The following is a 20,002-nucleotide window of genomic DNA, read 5'->3' as shown; positions in this document are numbered from 1 at the left end:
AGGAGGCAACAGCAAAAAGATGGAAGGGAGACCAACGCCAATGGTGCCAGGTCTAGCACACAATATATTACAATTGAGCTTCAATATGTTAACATTGGTTTAGAAATAAACAACAATCTACAAAGTTCAAAACAAAAGTGGTTTGTAAGAAATTGCTGAAATCTACAAACACAACGACCCCTAGCTATACACTGCCAAGAAATTAATTACATAAAAAACTATGATATTTCCTACACATTGAAACTTCTCAAACAGGTTACTCCTGGAGCTGATGAACTTGTTATGAATGGTGTCGGTATTGTCATGTAAGAATTAGGGAAATGGAGGGAGTATTGTCTGATTATGAGGGTTAAAACCACAAATTAATGTGCATAATGTAGCGCAGATTTTTGTCTAGCTTGGGTTATGGAGTGGATCTTTTTGAGATATGGATGGGAGGTTTGTGATGATAAGTGTGGAAAGAGCTGAATACCTTGATGGGAGGTGTGTTTAGTTGATTATATTTAGTATTTGTTGGGAGAATTGCGTTTGTTCAGCGTTACAGACACACCAGTGCATGTGGTTTGATAGATTTAATTTCTAAATGATGGAGTGAGTGGTGGGTTTTGATTACGTGGGTGAGTGTGAGGTGGATTGGAATATGAATGAAGATGATGTAAGTGGTTGTATGTTGAATGAGGTGACAGGGGTTGAGTTTTGGTATGAACCAAGTAGATGGAACATTTGCAGTTTCTTGACAAGATGTATGAATGGTTTAGCCAATATTAAACTTTCATGTTGATCATTACCATTTTTTACTATAGGTTGTATATTGTAGTCATACATCGGCTATAAATGACTATTTGATATTAAGGGAATGAATGCTGAATTCATTTTTTCATAACCCAAGTTATATGTGATGTAAGTGATTACCTCTTTAATTGAGCTTATTTATTATCAATAGTTAACTAGAATGAAGTTGAATCCTAGATTATAGTTAATTAGGTCAACTCATTGAATTAAATTGCTTGTGATTGTTGAGTGTATCTAATTTTAATTTTGCTTGCTTATTATAATTTAAATGAATTGGTGGTTAGGTTTCTCTGTAACTTTGATGGTGTTAACTGTTCATGTGATCTATACATGATCATGGGATGAAAAGGGATTAAACTGGAAAATGAAATACTCAATGGATTAACAGCTGTGATAATTGTATTGATTTATTTAATAAGAATGTTCAAGAATGTGTGTGGAAGATGTATTGTAAAATATTTTTTGATGTACTGAGGATGTTATTAAATGGAACAATAAAATGGAATATTCAACTGATGGATGATAATGTTTTGAGTTTGTATTATCCATAGATCAGGGGGTCCAGTGGTACTAAGCTTGCCTATGTTAAAAGTTAGCCTGTAATGTAAGAAAATCTGTATTTTTGTTTAAAGAATTTATAACAGAGGTTTTTCTGTTTTTATTTCAGCTCTGATGAAGATCCATGTAGGGACAAAACGTGTACTACATGTAACTATATAAAACCTTTAGCAAATGGACAATAAAGAATGTGTGTATGAGATTGTAGCCGTTCTTCTTTGGATCAAACTACAAGACTTGGGGGCTCATTACGATGGCAGAACAATCGCCACCGCTGGGCTGGCGGTGGCGATCATTCCGCCATCGTAATGAGATTTACCCACTGCTGAATTAGGATGGCGGTGGGTATCGCGGCAGGTGCAAAGTCCTCCCACCGCTTTACCGCCGGTAGCAAGCGAAACGATTGCCTGGTAGGCGGAGCAGGGCCACTAATATGGTGGCGGTGCCTAGCAGGCACAGTTCGCCATATTAGGATGTGGCAAATGAAAGGCCTTTCCATGGTGGTGATGCCACCTTAGAAAGGCTGATGGGGATTGGGTCTGGGGGCCCATTGCGGGCCCCCCTTGTTTTCTGGGGGAGGTGGGGTGCACTTGGGGGGTACCTATGGTACCCCTCTTCATTTCACTGCACCAAGTGGTAGGCATTGTGTGGTGCCTTCCATGTGGTGCAGTGAAATGGTAGACATGCGATTTTAACATCGCGGCGGGTGCTGCTGTCAGCAGCACCTGCCGCAATGTTAAATTGCAGAATGCGACCGCCATGGTGATGGTCGCATCCTAATTCGCAGTGGGGGACCGCCGCATGTCTGGCAGCCGGTCCAACCACCGCGGGCATGGCGGGCGGACTCAGGTCCACCGGCCATCCTAATGAGCCCCTTGGTTACGAACATAATAGATGAATACCAATAATTGGGATTATTAGATCATAGAAAGGATTTGCGATGCAATATAATTGATTTAGGTACTAAGAGTGGCTCTCCTTTCAGATTAGTTTAAAGTCCACTGGAAATAAGTGTGTTCGCTTTTACTGGAAAAATTTGTAAAATGAGATTGTCATGTGATTTAAATTCTTCAGTTGTCAGACTCAAAGTATGGAAAAACTTTGGGAACAGTCGTGTAGGATGCAAAGCTGTATGGGTGGAGGTTGGACCAAAATGCACAAAACCTGATGGTTCTAGAATACATACTTTTTAAAACACACCTAGACCTAGATGGTCTTTTCACAGCTTATACGTTTTTGAAATGGAGCAGCCGCTTTCTTGTGTGCAATGTAGTGTGGTTTATAGTTTTAGGCGAGATGGCATAGATGGTCTTTCAAGCTTAGAGGCACCAGGAGATTTGGTCCAAATGCAAGAACCCCTAGTAACCCTACTCCTCCTGAGATAACATCTGCAGCAGAAGGAGAGTGTGTCTGAAGACACAGAATCCTCTGTGTATGCTCTCTTTTTCATGTCTCAGCACACACTTATTTTCTCATGAAATTCACGAGCTGCAGCTGTAACAGCCTTCAGCTGCTACTGAGAGAATGATTTTGCACAAAGTACAGGAGAGAAATCCCACTAAATTAAAAACTAAAATACAAAGTTCTTCTGGGTTGTTTTAGATGATGAGCTACATTTTCTACCTGTGTAAGATCAAGCATTTTTTATCAATGCGTAACCCTACATTACGGTTGAGCAAAAACGGTGTAATTGGCAGTTTCTTACTTATTTCGTGATGCAGAAGTTCATTTCATGTAGAATTAATGTGAATGTTGTCACTATTCCGTTCTTGCTATTCTATAATGCCGATTTTGACTTTGCTCAATTGAAAATAAGGTATTACCAGTAAATTTCCAACAAAGTAAGTCAGTGACATGGGCAATACAAGTGGAAACAAATGGACTATGTTTGCATATCACCACCAAATGTCGTTCTGATCAACATATATCAAGAAAGGTAAATGGCTTGATCCCAGAACACAATTCTAGTGTTTTATAACAAACGGAATGGCTAAAGACATTTATGTAATTCGTAACTGCACATTTGAAAGGAAAAATAATTTTCAATGGTCTTAGGTTTGCCTCCGCGGGTGACATAAGTACAATTGGAACACACACACATCACTTGGGTTAGCATCACAAACATCATGATGTAACAAATGCAACTTCCGGTTCATTGTTATAACACGCTGTAACACTCCTACCTTCTCCCCTAAATCCATGGTGGTGTCCAATGGCACAAAAAGAGTCTCTGGAATGATGGATGCACATACGAAATAAAAGACAGTTTTCTGGTGGAAATCTGCTGACTTTCTGACAACACACAAAAAGTTATGCTTCTGGAAGTTTTAATGAGGCGAGAAAGCTCCTTGGTCATTAAGTAATCTCAACAATAGCCTCAATCAATAAAGCTATCCCTGCAGATGAAATGGAAAATGCACGCTTTCGCTGAAAAACAAAGGGAGAATTGTTGTGTCTGAAATGTGCTTTGTATTCCGCCGTTGTTCTTTTGGTTGGCTTATTTTTAAATAGAACACTTTAAGCAGCAACCGCAGGGTACTCAATTGAACCTGTCAACTCGAGGCTTTCCTGCTGCCGTGCATTCTTTGGAGTCAGCTGTATCAGCAGACTGACAAATGTCATACGTGCTGGAAAACTAATGGCGCTTGCGTGATAACCTTGCAGACCGACGCGGAACGGAGAACCAGAGAAAAGGCGTCTGGCATGATAATCACCGACGGCTAAATGCTCACTCGAACACCAGCTAGGGCGAGGCAAAACGAACACCGTCAACGCACATCTGCAAGCAAAACCTCCGCTGGTGACGCTTCTGATGTGAGACTGCCACCAATATTTTGCTAAAACAAGTATTTACTTATAACGTGAATGATTGCATGTGTAACAGTATTCTGCCAAGTGGGGCATTTCCATAAAAAGGCGGGCCCTGGAGCCAACAGGTGAGTATGCATGTGTGCTTTCAGAGGCAAACAGGAGTTTCCTACCAGCATCTCACCGATATTTGGAGACATCAGAGCACCTCATTAAAATAAATAATGATGTGTTAAACGCAGGGAGCAGAAACATGGTCACACCTTTTGTCGAGCATGTTTAGGTAGCTATTGTGTAGCTTTAGACAAACAAAAAGGAGTTTATTTGCATAGTGAAAACTAAGTAGACCACTGTCCCTCCGACTGAAGCTCTGTCCTTGACACCTGTCCGGAGACGTCCACACATGCCACAGATGGACACGGTGTGTGAGGCACTGAGGAGAGAGATTTGGAATTGGTGCGCGCACTGTAATATCAAGCTTTATGCAAAAAGACATATGGCGGCACAACTGCAAAGGTGAGGGCATCAAGTCATGCCTTTTTAAAGGGGAATTTGCAGTTCACCCCATTCTTTCAGTGGAAACTGTTGACAGGGTATAAAGAATGGGCAGTACTGTACAAATGAAAAGCCCTTAAATCGTCATATTGAAGTTCAAAGATAAGACATTTAAAAAAAAAATAGACCAATACGTGTTAGGTGAGAAAATGAGCACAATAGACTAGATTTTACAGTTTCTCCTTATTTACTGAAAATGGTTAAAACAGAGAGTGCGCATCTCTGTGTCGCCTTTATCTTTCTATGGGCTGCACTTGATTCAATTCCCAGGATTGAATTATGGACACTACTAAAATCCAATGAGCGTTCCAGACGCCATCTTGGACATTCCTGTTAGACTCCATAACATCCCTTATGCCCAGGTCAGATGGGGAAGGGATGGTTGTCTAACTGATCGTATCCCAGCCAATAATAGGGGTATGCAGGGGGGTGTGTCTAGGGCTTGGCACCAACTCTTTTGCTGCTTTATGTTAATGGAGCGATCGCCTATCGCAATGCCTGTAAGACTGATTCCCCTAAAAAGGTTCCCTGCTCTGTTTTTTTGCTGATGACACTTTGCTCCTATCCAAAACAAGAATGGGTCTTCAATATCTTCTAGACCGATTCGTGGGATTCTTGTGATGCTCAAAACTAAGTACATGACTTTTCAGCGTTTATTGACTGTGGGTGAGGAAGCGATAGAAAGAGTGCTGCATCTAGGGTTGAAATCGCTAAGAGCCAGTTGGCACTCCAATATTCTGCGTCAAGTGTGGTGAAGCACTTAAAAACAACTGCTGGATTAATATCACCAACACTGGAGGTTTACAGAACCAAAGCTAGAGGGGCAGCAACTTTTGAGGCTGACTTATGGGACTTTAGCGATGTTGTTGGTCTTTCTCATGGTGGGAATACATTTTTAAAAGCTCTGTTTAATCTACTTCAGAGTAATCACAGCTCCATTTAGCAATGGGTTTTAAAGGTACTGCAGATGTAATCAAGCTCAGAACACTTTTATATTTGTGCAGAATTGGGTACACAGACAGGGCCAGCCTGACTACCGGGCATTTTGGAATGCTGCTGAGCTGGCGGCTGATTTCTTTGATGGGGACCTGCGTGTACTGAACGAAATTCGTTTTGCTTTAGTTATTTCGAAGTACACGCAGGTCTTCATGAACAAAATCAGCCCCCACCGCAATGAAATCAGCCCCCTGCTCGGCAGAATTCCAAAACGCCCGGTAGTCAGTCCGGCCCTGTACACAGAGCCACTAGCCCCATACAGAGCGTGATCCGAATAGTTTTATACATATTGATCAGGATTCCAAAAGTCATTTGTAGAGTGCGGCAAATCACCCGTGAGGTTTTCAAGGCGCTAGGGCTGTTAGCTGCGGCATGGATGGGATTACTCAAACAACCAGGTCTTTAGGTGTTGTCTGAATTGTTGAAGTGATGGTACGGGTCTGAGGGGCAGAGAGAGATTGTTCATGGCCTTGGCTGCCAGGTGCGAGAAGGAGTATCCTACTTTGTAGGCTCGACGGACCCATGGGGTGTTGGTGATGAAGAAGGAGGGTGATTGGAGAAGTCTGGATGGTTGGTGGAACGTTAGGCGTTTGTTGATGTATGCTGGTTCTTCATTATGCAGAGCCTTGTAGGCATGGGTCAGCAGCTTGAACTGGCATCTCTTTTAAATTGGGAGCCAGTGCAGCTTCCTGAGATGGAGTGAGATGTGGGTCCTTCCGTGGAAGTCAAGTATGAGTCTTGCCGATGCGTTTCGTATTGTTTGGAGTCTCTTCAGTAGGCATGCAGTGATTGCCATGTAAAGCGTGATTCTGTAGTCTAGCCTGCTGGTGAAGAGGGCGTTTGTGACGGTCCTTCTGGTGTTTATGAGGAGCCACCTGAAGATCTTGCGGAGCATGCGAAGGGTGCAGAAACAGGCTGAAAAAACTGTGTTGACTTGTTTTGTCACAGATCTCTTGTCATCCAGGATGATGCTTAGGTTGCGGGAGTGGTCTGTTGGGTCGGGGGGTGTACCGAGCACCGTGGGTCTCCATGAGTCATTCCATGGTGAGGTGTTGTTCCCAAAGATGAGGAATTCCATTTTGTCTGAGTTGAGTTTGAGACAGTTATCCTTCATGCAGTCCACAAATGTCATCATGCATCTGTGGAAGTTGGCTTTGATGTTGGAGAGATCTTCAGACAGAGAGAGGATGAGTTTTTCTCGTTGGCGCAGTAGGAGTTGATATTCAATCAATCAGGAATTTTTGGAGTGCGCTACTCACCCGTGAGGGTCTCAAGGCGCTGGGAGGGGGTTCGAGCAGTGTGCTCTGACAGTGTTGGCAAATGGGATCATGTAGATGTTGAAGAGGGTCAGGCTAAGAGATGAGCCCTGGGGGGGGGCTCTACAGATGATCTTCTTGAGTTGTGAGGAAAACGGAGGGAGATGGATCATCTGGGTTCTACCGTTGCGGTATGAGGTGATCCATTTGATGGCGTTTCCTTGAATCCCGATGTGGTGGAGTCTATTGATCAGGATGTGGTGGGAGACGGTTTCAAACACCTTGGACAGGTCCAGGAGGATGAGGGCTACTGTCTCCTCACAGTCCAGGAGGTCTCTGGTGTAAGGGTATGCCCAGATGTGGGTCCCGTACTCTCCATGCCACTGGAATCAAGCTATCCTGGCTGAAGAGGGGTGAAACCCCAAAACCGGTCCTAGGATGCTTGTTTCCAGTCCAGGGTGGACCTGGCTTGGCAGTTTGGGCTGGATTGTTCCCATGAGGCACAGGGTCAAGACTGATTTGCAAATGGCTGGGTTTAAACTGGAACGGCATGGTGAGCAAAAAAACGATGGATTTAGGCCCAGATCTCTGTACTGGGGTGAATATTTGACATTGTTCTGCATTCTGTCCATCAACTGTTGTTTTTGCATTTGTCACCCCGACTGGGAAGGGTATGCCCAGAGGTGGGTCCCGTGCTCTCCATGCCACTGGAATCAAGCTATCCTGGCTGAAGAGGGGTGAAACCCCAAAACCGGTCCTAGGATGCTTGTTTCCAGTCCAGGGAGGACCTGGCTTGGCAGGTCGGGCTGGACTGTTCCCATGAGGCACAGGGTCAAGACTGATTTGCATATGGCTGGGTTCAAACCGGAAAGGCATGGTGAGCAAAAAAACAATGGATTTAGGCCCAGATCTCGGTACTGGGGTGAATGTATGACATTGTTCTGCATTCTGTCCATCAACTGTTGTTTTTGCTGATGTAATTTGTAGCTGCGATCAATGCTGTCTCGGTGCTGTGTTTAGCTCAAAAGCCAGATTGAGAGGGGTCAGGAGGTTGTGGTTTTTCAGGTGTTGGGTGAGGCACTCGTTGATTGCTTTCTCAAGGACGTTTTCTGGGTAGGGAATAAGCAAGATGGGCCAGTAGTTTGTCATATCTGCAGGGTCATGGATGGTTTCTTCAAGAGAGGTCTCACTTCACCGTGTTTCTGTCTTCAGGGAAGGTGGTTGCAGTGCTAGAGGGGTTCAGGGCCTTCCTGAGCTCATCACCTATTATCTTGCTTCTGAGGTTGAAGACGTGGTGGGGTCATGGTTCTGTGAGTGACCCCAAGTTCACGGTGTTAATGATGGAGATGGTGTCCTTCATGGTGAGGAGTTCCCAGTGGGTAGGAAGGTTAGGAATTTGTGTTCATGGATGTGAGTTGTTTAATGCTGTCTACAGGGGAGGGTTGGTGTTTGACATTTATGTAGATAGCCGAGATCTTGTCGTGGAAGTAGTCGGCGAAGTTGTTGCAGAGTTGCTGAGATTGCACAACACCCTGGCTCAAGTATGTGGAAAATTGTTTGACAACCTTGGGACTCCAAGAGCTGTGAGTTGCACCCACCACAATCATTAAGAGCACATGTAATCTTTGAAAGCTACAATTTTGGTTGCACGCAAAGGAGTCCTGGTATCAATCTTTGAGAGCTGAAGTATTACTGACCACTTTTTGGACATCAAATACGCTCCAAAATTTGAGTAATTCCTGGATGAAATTATCCCTCACTCGGCAAAATCATCTATATGTAACATTTAGATATGGAATCCTACTGGTAAGATATTTCACAAGATGTCCCCCACAGAAGGACACAGATGCACATTATCTTTTATTTCTTTTGCCCATTATACGAGGCTCAATGGATAAGGTGGATCAAAGCAATGTGTCATTTGTTATGAGTTATACAGTATAAAGAAGCCTTTCAGATCTTGAAATCTGACACAAGAAGTGCAATAATTTTTAGTTTGGCTCGCTTTTTGTAAACAACTTGGCATTTATGAAGCAAAATGTTATTCTGATGTAATGTATTGTTTGTATATCTACAACATATTTATAGGTATCTCTGTATATATTTTGTATCCCTTAATTTAGCTGAATTTTAATGATGATGTATTTAAATTATTGGTGTTTTATGGGGAAACACCCCAAAAGAAATATAAAAAGGTCATCAAGTAGGATGTTCAAAATAGAAAATTCCTTATCCGAACTGCTGCTTGGTTTCAGAAGTCTCATTAGTTATGACAAAGGAATTGTCCTGCGCAGGGCTTATCTAGCTTCATTTGAGTTTAGCGCTGCTGTTTGTTGGTTTTGCCTTCTCTTGTTCAAGTGCATGTGGGATGTAGAAGCACTGTTGGTTATTTTATGGATCACAAATATCAGGACTTGTGTTGCCTCCCCATGTGTTGTTGCCATTGACTGTTTTCCTAAAATGTGGAACTAGAATATGTTTTGGGAGGTCCAAGTTTACTTCATTTGCCACTACTACCATCTGACTCCACTGAGCTTTTATACCTAGACAGAACTAGCTGAACAGTGTCACCTGTAACCCCATGCTATGGCAAGAATTCACAGCTCACCTTAGTAGTCAAATATGGAAGATGCAGCCTATACAATATATGTATAGTTTTCTAAATTTTTCTTTTGTAGGAAAGTGACTATTTTTATGTGGTCACCTCCATTTGTTTGTGGACTGATGCTGCTTGAATTTTGACTATGAGCACTGGGACTCTGCTACCCAGGCCTGGGTGCATGTGCTCTGACACCTAAAATGTCCAAATTGGTTTTACTCCTAATTGGCATATTTACCTTACCTTTAAGTCCCATAATGTATGGGACAACATGTACCCAGGGCCTCTAAGTTAAATGTCACTAATGGACTGAAGCAGATATTGTGCAATCCAATATTGTAAATGTGGTGTCAGGCCACCTATTGTGGTGCGGCTGAGGCAGTTTAAAAACTGCCATCCGTGCGTTTAAAAAAAATGTTAATAAATGTTACAAAATAGCCCTTTTGACTGGTTTAAACCTTCATTTCCATTGTTAGTAAGTCACCACTAAGTAGGCCGTACAGCCCATAAGACAGGGCATTTAGACAATTAATATTAAACATGTCCTTAAGTAAATATAATCTAAAAACAATTTTCACTGTAGCGAGGATGGCTTTATTAAAAGCTTAATTCAATGGTAATTTAGGATTTTAATAAATATTAAGAAAAATACACTTTGAGAATTATTTTTTCCCTGCCTAAAGTCTCAGCAGGCTAATTTGCATTAACCTTCAGCTGCAGTCCTAAGAGTGCTCAAGTCCTGAATGAGGTTTGAAAACTGTACCCGGAGCAGAAACAAAGGCCTGGGTGTGGGAAGGCATTACTGCTAGTCTGGCATGATGACCTTTTGGGCAGTACCCAGGAACTTTATTAACTTCAAAAGGCATACCCCGCCACAGGCAAATATTAGTTGACACCTGAGCAAGCCTCTTTCTTTATTTTCCCTAGTCAGGCAGGCTCCACTCCCAGTAGGGAGGGAGCTGCCCCAGAACTAGAGTTAAGTGACCAGACAAGAAGAGTTGCTCAATTCCCTATTCACACCTGTGGAGTTTACACACAGGATCTGCACAAGGGCAAAGAGTGGGACTGTGGTATTTTTTAAAGTAAAATACACAGGAAATGCTGCAAAAGTGGATAGGGTAACACCTTGGAAATGTTACCCTATTGGTTTGGGAGGAGCCAGGAGGAGCACCCATGAGTTGATGCCAGGCATAAATATGGCATTGCTAGTAACTTTCTCATATCACTGTTGACCTGAGGGACAACAGAAGGACTACACCTTCTATTTCAGAACTGTAAGGAGACATCTTACAGGAGACAAAAACCTTTAAAGTTCCATGCTTTTGAGGATTCTAGAAGAAGTACAACTCAATCAAATTAAGGGCCTCTGGACCTCAGAAAAAATACAGGGGGCGGGGGGGGGGGCAAAATTCCCTCCAGCAAAAGCCATCAACAGGATCTATGGCAGGTCCAATTTGAACTGGTGAGCTGGACTCTTCAGGAAAAGGCCTTTTGTAGCTTGTTGTATCCCTGTAGCTTTAACAGGAGATCAGCCTTTTGACTCTTGGAGTCCACTTCTTTGTCCTGGGTACGTACGAAAGTATGGGTCAGAGCTCCTCTCGGGTCACATACAGCAGGCCTAGTCTTCTTCTGTTCATCCTCAGTTCCAAAGGTGTCTGAAGTGGCTATTCAATTAATACATATTTCTGATCCCTGCCATTAATCAATTAAATCAATCAAAAAATAGAGCAGTGTGTTCAAATAGAGATATCAAATATAAAGATAAATATAGCTGTACAATGAGAGCAGTTTAATGAATAAACATTGTGATGTGCATATACCATGAAGATGCACAATAAAGATTTTTATTTTGTTCAGTATGGTTATTGAATGTAAAAAGTTTTTAATCAATTTAACTGCAACTGTTCGGCAACATTTTATTCAGATCACATCACGCAACATATTATATTCACTTTATGTGATAAAACTCAATTTTGACCAACCTGTACACACATCACACAATTAATATATCCAACTGAAGTCATACTAACTTGATATATTAGAATTTCATGCTTTTGCATGGTCATTTTATGGCAGTGACAAAATGGAGAGTAGATTAACTAAAACTCATTTTGTTGAGCATTAAAGCGGTAGCTGTGGTGACTCCTACCTTTGTTATTGATAGTGTGTATGATCATGAAAGCTATCTGATTTCAGTCGTCAGACCATAGTTCCTTCAAGAAAATTAGTGGAACGTTGTAATCAATTGTAGTGTACATTAACTAGGGTGACCAGACGTCCCGGTTTTCCCCGGACGGTCCCCGTTTTTGGAGAAGTGTCCCCGTGTCCCGACACTTTTCTCCAATTCAATGAAATGTCCGGGTTTTTAAACAGTGTCCGGGTTAAACATACAAATGTCCCGTTTTTCATTTGTTTCGGTTGTTTGAGCATGCACGTGCATGCTCTCTTTGCACTGATTAAAGCGTGACGTTTAGGTGAGCGTTGTAGCAGGAAGGGAAATCGGGCTTTGAATGGGATGGGGGGTGGGGAGAGGTGCTCCTTTCATTCCACAGCGCGAGGTTCAGCGCTTTGAATGTGACCTCTTGTCTCCAGGCCGAGAAGTCAAAGGATGCAATCTGCATACATTCACACCTGAATGCCGGTCACTTAGGGTGCTTCCAGAGATACCTTTGTTTTGTTAATGCAGCGCTCCTGCTCCAACAGCTACTGATGGCAGTGCGTCTTTGAATGTCTTTATTTTGTAAAAGCCTACTTGCAGGACCTGCTTATATCCTTGTTTAGAAACAGTAACCTGTTTGTACTTCGTGTCCAGGGCCGGCTTTAGGGCGGGTGCGAGTGCCACCGCACCGGGTGCTGGCTTCCTGGGGGCGCCGTGTTTTAAAGTTTATTATGCTTTTGAAGCACCTGCTGCAGCGTTTCTTTACCCCCAGCAATTACCAGGCCTCACATAAATGTCAAGATAACTCGTGTGATTAATAATCTTCCTGGAGAGAGATCAGCATTTTGTATGGTTGAGGTTTTGACTTCGGTGAAGTTAGTGTAGAGGATTAACATGCCTGCTGCAAAGAACCTGTACCAAGTAGATTACAGAGTGCGTATGATGTAAACAGATCAGCAGATTACTGCTTTCAAAAGAGATATCCTTTTGTTACTTGCAATTTATAACTTAAAGTCCTGATATAGAATAGTGAGCTATTAACTTTCATCCTAGAACTGCATACACACTGCAAAGTATACATTATTAGAGCATTGATTAATGTTGCAAAAAGGGATAATTTGGCTAGAAATCGATTCTTATTATTAAAGAAAACTCCCAACTATGCTGTTTCTTTTTCGACTCTGCGTTTGTGCTTCTCCACACAAAGCACTCTTAAACTATACTGCCTACCAGTATGGATGACATGTGACTCCCTACACTTTTAGTCCTTTGGCTTATGTAACATTTCCTATACACTGATTACACATGCATGATTGATTGTCTCTGTGTAATGTGTGTGTGATGCGAAGTGCTCGGACACCCTACACTGGTATGAGTGGCGCTATATAACTAATTCAATGCATCTGAGAGAGTGTGGTTATGGAGACTTGGTCACTGTTAAAGGGTGCTAGTGAGAGAATCCGTGGTGGAGGTGGTCTTGGGGGGGCGCCAACAAACACTGTCGCACAGGGCGCCACCAGCACTAAAGCCGTGGTCACCAACTATAGCAAATGTTGAGGCAAAGTCTGTTTAAATGGAATTAATGGTTACAGCCAATAAAAGACCTCTGATTTGTCGTCTGTAATGCTTCATCTCGGTCTGTGGAGGGAGCTGTCATTATAGTCCTTTTTCTATGTCCATGGCAGCTGTCAAATAGTCCTACCTTTATGTCGATGGTTACTGCAAACCGTAGTCCTACTTCTATGTCTATGACCTGTCCCCGTTTTTTGTTTTGAGAATCTGGTCACCCTAACATTAACTCACTGTCCTCACACCTGGTTCATTGAACATAAATATATCTTACCATAAAGATACTACATGGTGACTAAAATTAATCAAGATATGCAACAAAAGTTTGCACAGGGATTAGAATTGTGTGATAATTCTCACATCCTCACAGTTTTCCCCTTATATATTTTGGCAGATTGAATGTGCTTAATATGTATTGGAAGAAAAAACCCATAGAAACAGCAAACGAGTGTTAACAACTACATTTATGCATCATTTTATTGTTGAAAACTGAGAATAGAAGGTATTTATCACGTTTGGAAAAATATATCAGCCTGCAGTAATAGTATTTACCATGCATTACAAGTAACCCAACCTATTCTGGCCAATGTAATGAGGGCCATAGTAGAGAGGTAATGGTCTGAATGGGACTGAGAGGTCACACTGCCCAAGATACAGGACCATAAGTGATAAGCAGGTTTTAATAAAGTGTACCTTGGGTCATCTTGGTTAGCTCATCCTGAGAACAAGGAACATCTCAGAAAGAGTTTGTGGTGTTATGTTTTTAAAAAAACAATAAAACCACACTATAGCGACGGAAAAAAAGAATGTGCATTTTTAGTAGAAGCAAAAATATAATTATAAAAATGTTGCATACAAAAGGCATTATAATGGCAGGAAATATATGTGTATAAAATAATCGTTCTCAAAAGCTTGTATGAAATGGGATGGAGTTATAGTGAATTGTGGTTACTTGGACTAGGCCTCTAGTCAGTACTTCAGAAGACCTGAGCAAACGAGATAAAGTGGTAGTACAAGTGTTAAGGAGGACACAGAAGCTGGAAGTAGTGAACGAGGGAGCTACACATTCTACAGTGGGAGGAATCGGGGAGTTTAGAATCATGGGCAACTATCCTAGAGAGATGAGCTTCATTCACAGAGACCTGGGAAGCAGGAAACGAATCCTTTACCTCCGTCTTTATAGAAAGTCTTTTTATGTTTCCTCTTCGTAACAAACATATATGTCTCTGTGACAGTTGCTCGAGCTCTGGTAATGAATTCACAAACACATACATTTGCATACACTGAGATCCACTCAGACAAACACTTATAAAGAGGCATCGTCCTAGACAAATTCTCTGATCAAGTAATGCACACAAATATTTACACTGACTCAATTGTATACAGACAAATGTCTGTGCAAATACAGCAAATATGGATTTGTACAGAACAGACTTAAAAGAGCAGCACATTACTGTATTTTTGGTTCCTAGCATACTGTTCCAGGGAACTCATTTCCATAATGTATTCAATATGCCATACCTATACACACTGGAGGGCTGGGCTGCCAGAAGAAACGATTTTCAACCTGAATGCATGTGATCCGCTCCTCCCCTTGAAGTTCATATCCGGGGTCACACTGAAATATGACTGTGTCATGAGGTTCTCTTCCATCGCCATTTCGCGTTCCATTCATTGGAACCCCTGGATCACGACACGCGGTAGCCACAGAACCTGCAACGCAATGACAGAGCACCGAAATATGTTAATAACAATGTATTGTAATTACAGTTGTGTTTTAAAATACCGTTTTTGTATGCAGTCAAAAAATCTTACATTGAAACAGAACCAGTTCTTCATCTGCTCAATGATCCCTGTAGGGATGTGCCTGCTATATAATTAGAAACGTGTGTGTTAATTTGTTAACACTTTCAAGCATTATTTTCTGTTACAGAAGCGTGAAGACGGGTGCAGGGTGGGGGGGTTCGTTCGGATTTGCACGACTTAGTTAGTTTGCATTACGGTTTGCTATTTTTGTAATCATTTGGAACATTTCGAGGCGATATCTTTTGTAATGGCCATCTCCAACACATTGTAGTTAGTATAGGCCCAAGGGTGTCTTATTCTAACCTGTATGTTTAATCAGAACACACCTCATGTTCACTTACCTCTCGCACGTTCCCGGTTTTTGCTTTTGCTTTTTGTGAGCCCTATTGTAACTATAAGACTACCTATTTTCCCTCAAATTATTTATTTTCTTGCGCGCAATAGAAGCCCAAAATAGACTGATATTGATTTGAATATATCAAAAAACAAACTTTTGTGATAATGATTCCTGAGCATGTTTGAATAGCTCACCACAATATTTATACATTGCTTGGAGGTCGGATATCTTGACCAAGGTTTGATATAATAGTGTCCTAGTGCATGGTAGATGTGAGGATTTAGATAATGAACTGTGGCCCTGCATGCAGAAAACGCATAAGGCGTCAGAAAACAATCTGACTGCCAAAGGTACTTCATAGAGGCAGCCCTATCATTTTCAGCTTGAGAACGTATAGGAAGAATGGGTACAAAGCACATTACATCCAACCCCTACTAGATACCAAAACACACAATGAAGGTAAACAAATGTAAACTTGCTAATCAGCCAATGGTTAGCTAGCTAATAATCATTAAATCTAGCCAGACGTGTATTCATGATGTAGCCATTAGGTGACAAAAACAATAACAAACCTCTCTTGTTATAAAGTAACTAAAGGCCAGATGGACTAATATCTGGTGGCAAAATGCCATCAGTACTGTCGGAACCAGTAAAGGTTTTTAAGACCCAGCCCATGTACTAGTCAGTCAATTGTTAAAAATCTGAATCGTAGTCGTGAGAATCCAACCTACCTCATGCATATTAATAAGGTGTGTTGCAAAGTATTACTCACTACACTTGGAGGCCTTACAATGGATTAAGAACGTGCTAGGATCAGTAGATAAGCACGTGTGTGATTGTTATTTGATTAGACAAACTTGTTTTTAAAATGTAGTCCATTTCCCTAAAAGAAATGAGTTTAAAAAGTAAAGTTTACTTTTCTACTTTGTTTGCTGTCAATGGGATCACTGCCGTTTCCTCTTCAACTTTTTTTTCACATTCATAAAAAAATCTTGTCATTTACAAATGGGTTCCCCCCTTCTTTGAGGTGTCGGTAAAATAGCATTGTTTTGCAACCAGTAGGCACAAAACATTGGTACATTAGATATTCAATTAGTGCTTGGAACGGACGTCTAAACCTTGTCTGTTCCAGATATTGCAATGATATTCCATTTTGGTACTCAGAAAAAATGCTCAGACTTCTAAAATGGGATTATTAAATAGGTAAAACTATTTTAAAAGTTACAAGTGCTGAATTGGAGCGTTTGCGACCATTAAAATGTTTAGCACACCTGCCCTTAAGTGCCAACTGCCCTGTTCCTTAAGTTCATTTTTTTGTGATAGGTTTAACAGACCCTCAAAAGCTGCATCCTGAGACTTTCAAAGCTCAAGTCTATCTTGCATTTCGACATTTTTTCTGTGGTCTGGAGTTTAAGGCATTGTCTGCATATCACTTTTTTCCAGGTAAGTTGGCACTTCAAACTCTGGCTTCATTTCTTATGAAGGTAGTGGACCCTTCATGTGGGGCAGTCCACCATGCACCATGCATTCTTCTCTCCTCCTTATCCATCTAAGAAAAGAAGACGCTTCACTGGTTGGAATCTAAGCAGCTACTTACTTTTTTATATTGATAGAATGAAGGAGCAACTGGCTGGTGTGAAGAAAGAAAACTTTGTCCATAAATGGATCTTTGTATGTGGACCTTTGCATCAGGTGTGCTTTGCTTTGGCCAAAAGTCCTGTCTAGAGATCCTTTACTCCTTTCTGGAGCACAAAAGCTGCTACCATGGTTTTAGAGCTGGGACGTCCCAGTGTTGCCAAACTACTATGTGGGTGCTCCTCGACACCTTCGTCATGCATTACTGCGTCAACTCTCAGATCCACAGGTAGGTAGGGACATTGCACCAGCTTGGTCCTGAAAGAGCTCCTGGTGTAACGTCTGATTCTCATATCCCCGTTTTTGTGCGGGTATTTCCACTGTATTTATTCAAAATGTGAGGAATCTGTGTTTAGAAGTAGCCAAAAGTAGAACGAATTACTTACATTCAGTAATGCTTTTTCTATGCATAACCATAGATTTCTCAGCTCCTGCCCCTCTCTACTTTCCAAAATGGGGGTTGAGCATTTTGTACGTAATAAAGCTCAAAGCTCAATTTTGCGTACTTTCAATTCCTCAACTGTCTGTCAATCTGCTTTGGAGGGCATGGAAAATTGCCATGGATAGGTTGATGTCAGTTTGCTGCCTATATGTGGATCTGTTGTCTCACATTTGAAAGCAGGACAGAGATATGATAGATGCCAATGGTACCATCTACCAGCTAACAGGAGCTATTGCAGAGTTTTTAAATATTAAACCTGGTTTCTAGGTAAGGTGAGCAAAATTTGCATCATTTATTTTCCAGTTATAACATTAAATTTGGGAGAAATCTGCATAAATAAGGAAATGAAAATCGCTATATATTCATGCAAAATGCATCCTCGAGTCAATTATTGATGCAAGAATGCACTTTGCGCAAAAAAGGGCAACATTAAAAGTAGAGCACTTGTATTCTGTTGTTCGCATACACATTTACTGCAAATGGCGAGTTTCATGGCAAATTGTTACCAGAATTAGCGCATAGTTATGCAAAATTGCTTTATGGTATTATTTTAGAGATTTCAGGTAATAAGCTTGGTCGCCCCACTCACTGCTGCCGCTCCTGCCTGCCTCTGCCGCCTCCTGCCTGCAGATTCCTTTGCTCGCTGCTCCTGGGAATTTCCCGCTGCTCCTGGGAATTTCCCGCTGCCCGCTGCTTCTTGGAATTTCCCGCCGCTGCCTCCCTGCGGCCCCGCCCCCCTGTGATTTCATTCGCCGCCCCGCTCCCGTCACCCAGCTGCTCCTCCCTCCCGGCTCCTTACTTAAGGGGACCGTAGGGGACCACAGAGTGTGACCGCTCAGCCCTCCACAGGGCTTGGTCGCCCCACTCACTGCTGCCGCTCCTGCCTGCCTCTGCCGCCTCCTGCCTGCAGATTCCTTCGCTCGCTGCCCGCTGCTCCTGGGAATTTCCCGCTGCTCCTGGGAATTTCCCGCTGCCCGCTGCTTCTTGGAATTTCCCGCCGCTGCCTCCCTGCGGCCCCGCCGCCCTGTGATTCCATTCGCCGCCCCGCTCCCGCCACCCAGCTGCTCCTCCCTCCCGGCTCCTTACTTATGACGCCCCCAGAGCGACCGCGCAGCGGACGCGCGCAGCGGGAGCGCCGATTGAGCGCTGAAGGTGCGCCAAAGGTAAGCCCGACTGTGCCCGTCCGCACCTGGACTGCGCCCAGCGCCAGACCCCCTGGTCCTCGCCCTCGCCAGCACACCCTGCACATCTACGATGCCAAAACCCTCCACGCACTCAACGCCGGCCTAAACACCGCCTGCTACCGAGCCACCCCGAGACGCACCCACGGACCCTTCACCTGCCTGACCTGCCGCTTCACCGGCCTCCGACCCAACACCGCACCTGCTAAACCGAGCCCCAGCAACAAACACCTGATGTGCATCCTGCTCAACACCCGCTCCATTCACAGGCATGCCGTCGAACTCTGGAACCTCCTCAACTGGACAGCACCAGACATCGCCTTCCTGACGGAAACCTGGATGAACGCCTCCTCAGCGCCCGACGTCGCCATCGCCGTCCCGGAAGGCTACAAAATCACCAGGAAGGACCACGTCAACCAGACAGGAGGAGGCATCGCCATCATCCACAAGAACACCATCTGCATCACGACCAACTCCGATGACACCTTCACCTCCGCCGAACACCTCCACTTCCAGATACACACCGACCCCAAGACCACGCTCAGAGGCACCCTCGTCTACAGACCACCGGGACCACGCACACAGTTGAGCGAAGACATCACAGACTTCATCAGCCCGCACGCCATCAATTCCACCGACTGCATCCTCCTGGGGGACCTCAACTTCCACCTGGAGGACAACAAGGACCGCAACACCACTGCTCTGCTGGACAACCTGGCCAACCTCGGACTCAAGCAACTGGTAACCACCCCCACCCACTACGCCGGCCACACACTTGACCCAGTCTTCTCATCCAGCAAATACGTCACCTTCAGCCACTCCACCAATCTCCAGTGGACTGACCACAGCTGCGTCCACTTCAGCTTCAGTAAAACGACGACCCACCACCACCCTCAACAAGCCCCCCGCAGGAGCTGGAACAAGATCACCGGCGACCAGCTCACCACCTTCCTCAGCCAGAACCCCCCCACCAGCTCAACGGACCCCAACAAAGCCGCCAACAACCTCACACAGTGGATCACCAACTGCGCAGACGCCCTCGCACCACTGAAGAAGAACCCCCCCAGCAGACACGGCAGCAAGAAAGCCTCCTGGTTCACCGACGAGCTCATCACCTCCAAGAAGAACTGCCGCTCCCTGGAGAACACCTGGCGCACCAACCAGACCACAGACAACATGACGGCCCTCAAACACGCCACCCGCAAACACCACCAACTGATCCGCGCCACAAAGAAGACAGCCTTCAAGGAACGACTGGACAACAACACCCACAACAGCAAGGAACTCTTCAGCATCGTCAAAGAGCTCTC

At 43.5% G+C, this 20,002-nt stretch overlaps 1 protein-coding gene across 1 annotated transcript in view; it reads right to left on the bottom strand.

The window, feature by feature from the left end:
• The window catches only part of CSMD3 (CUB and Sushi multiple domains 3), a 2,836,509-nt gene that overhangs the window by 864,354 nt on the left and 1,952,153 nt on the right, over positions 1-20,002 (bottom strand). The window contains exon 27 of the mRNA XM_085605076.1: positions 14,813-15,004. Coding sequence (XP_085461202.1) covers positions 14,813-15,004 — 192 coding nt within the window. The remainder of the gene's footprint in view (positions 1-14,812; positions 15,005-20,002) is intronic.

The sequence above is a fragment of the Triturus cristatus genome, chromosome 5_1, assembly GCF_964204655.1.
Source record: "Triturus cristatus chromosome 5_1, aTriCri1.1, whole genome shotgun sequence".
Taxonomy (NCBI): domain Eukaryota; kingdom Metazoa; phylum Chordata; class Amphibia; order Caudata; family Salamandridae; genus Triturus; species Triturus cristatus.
This window is presented reverse-complemented; position numbering and strand designations above follow the sequence as displayed.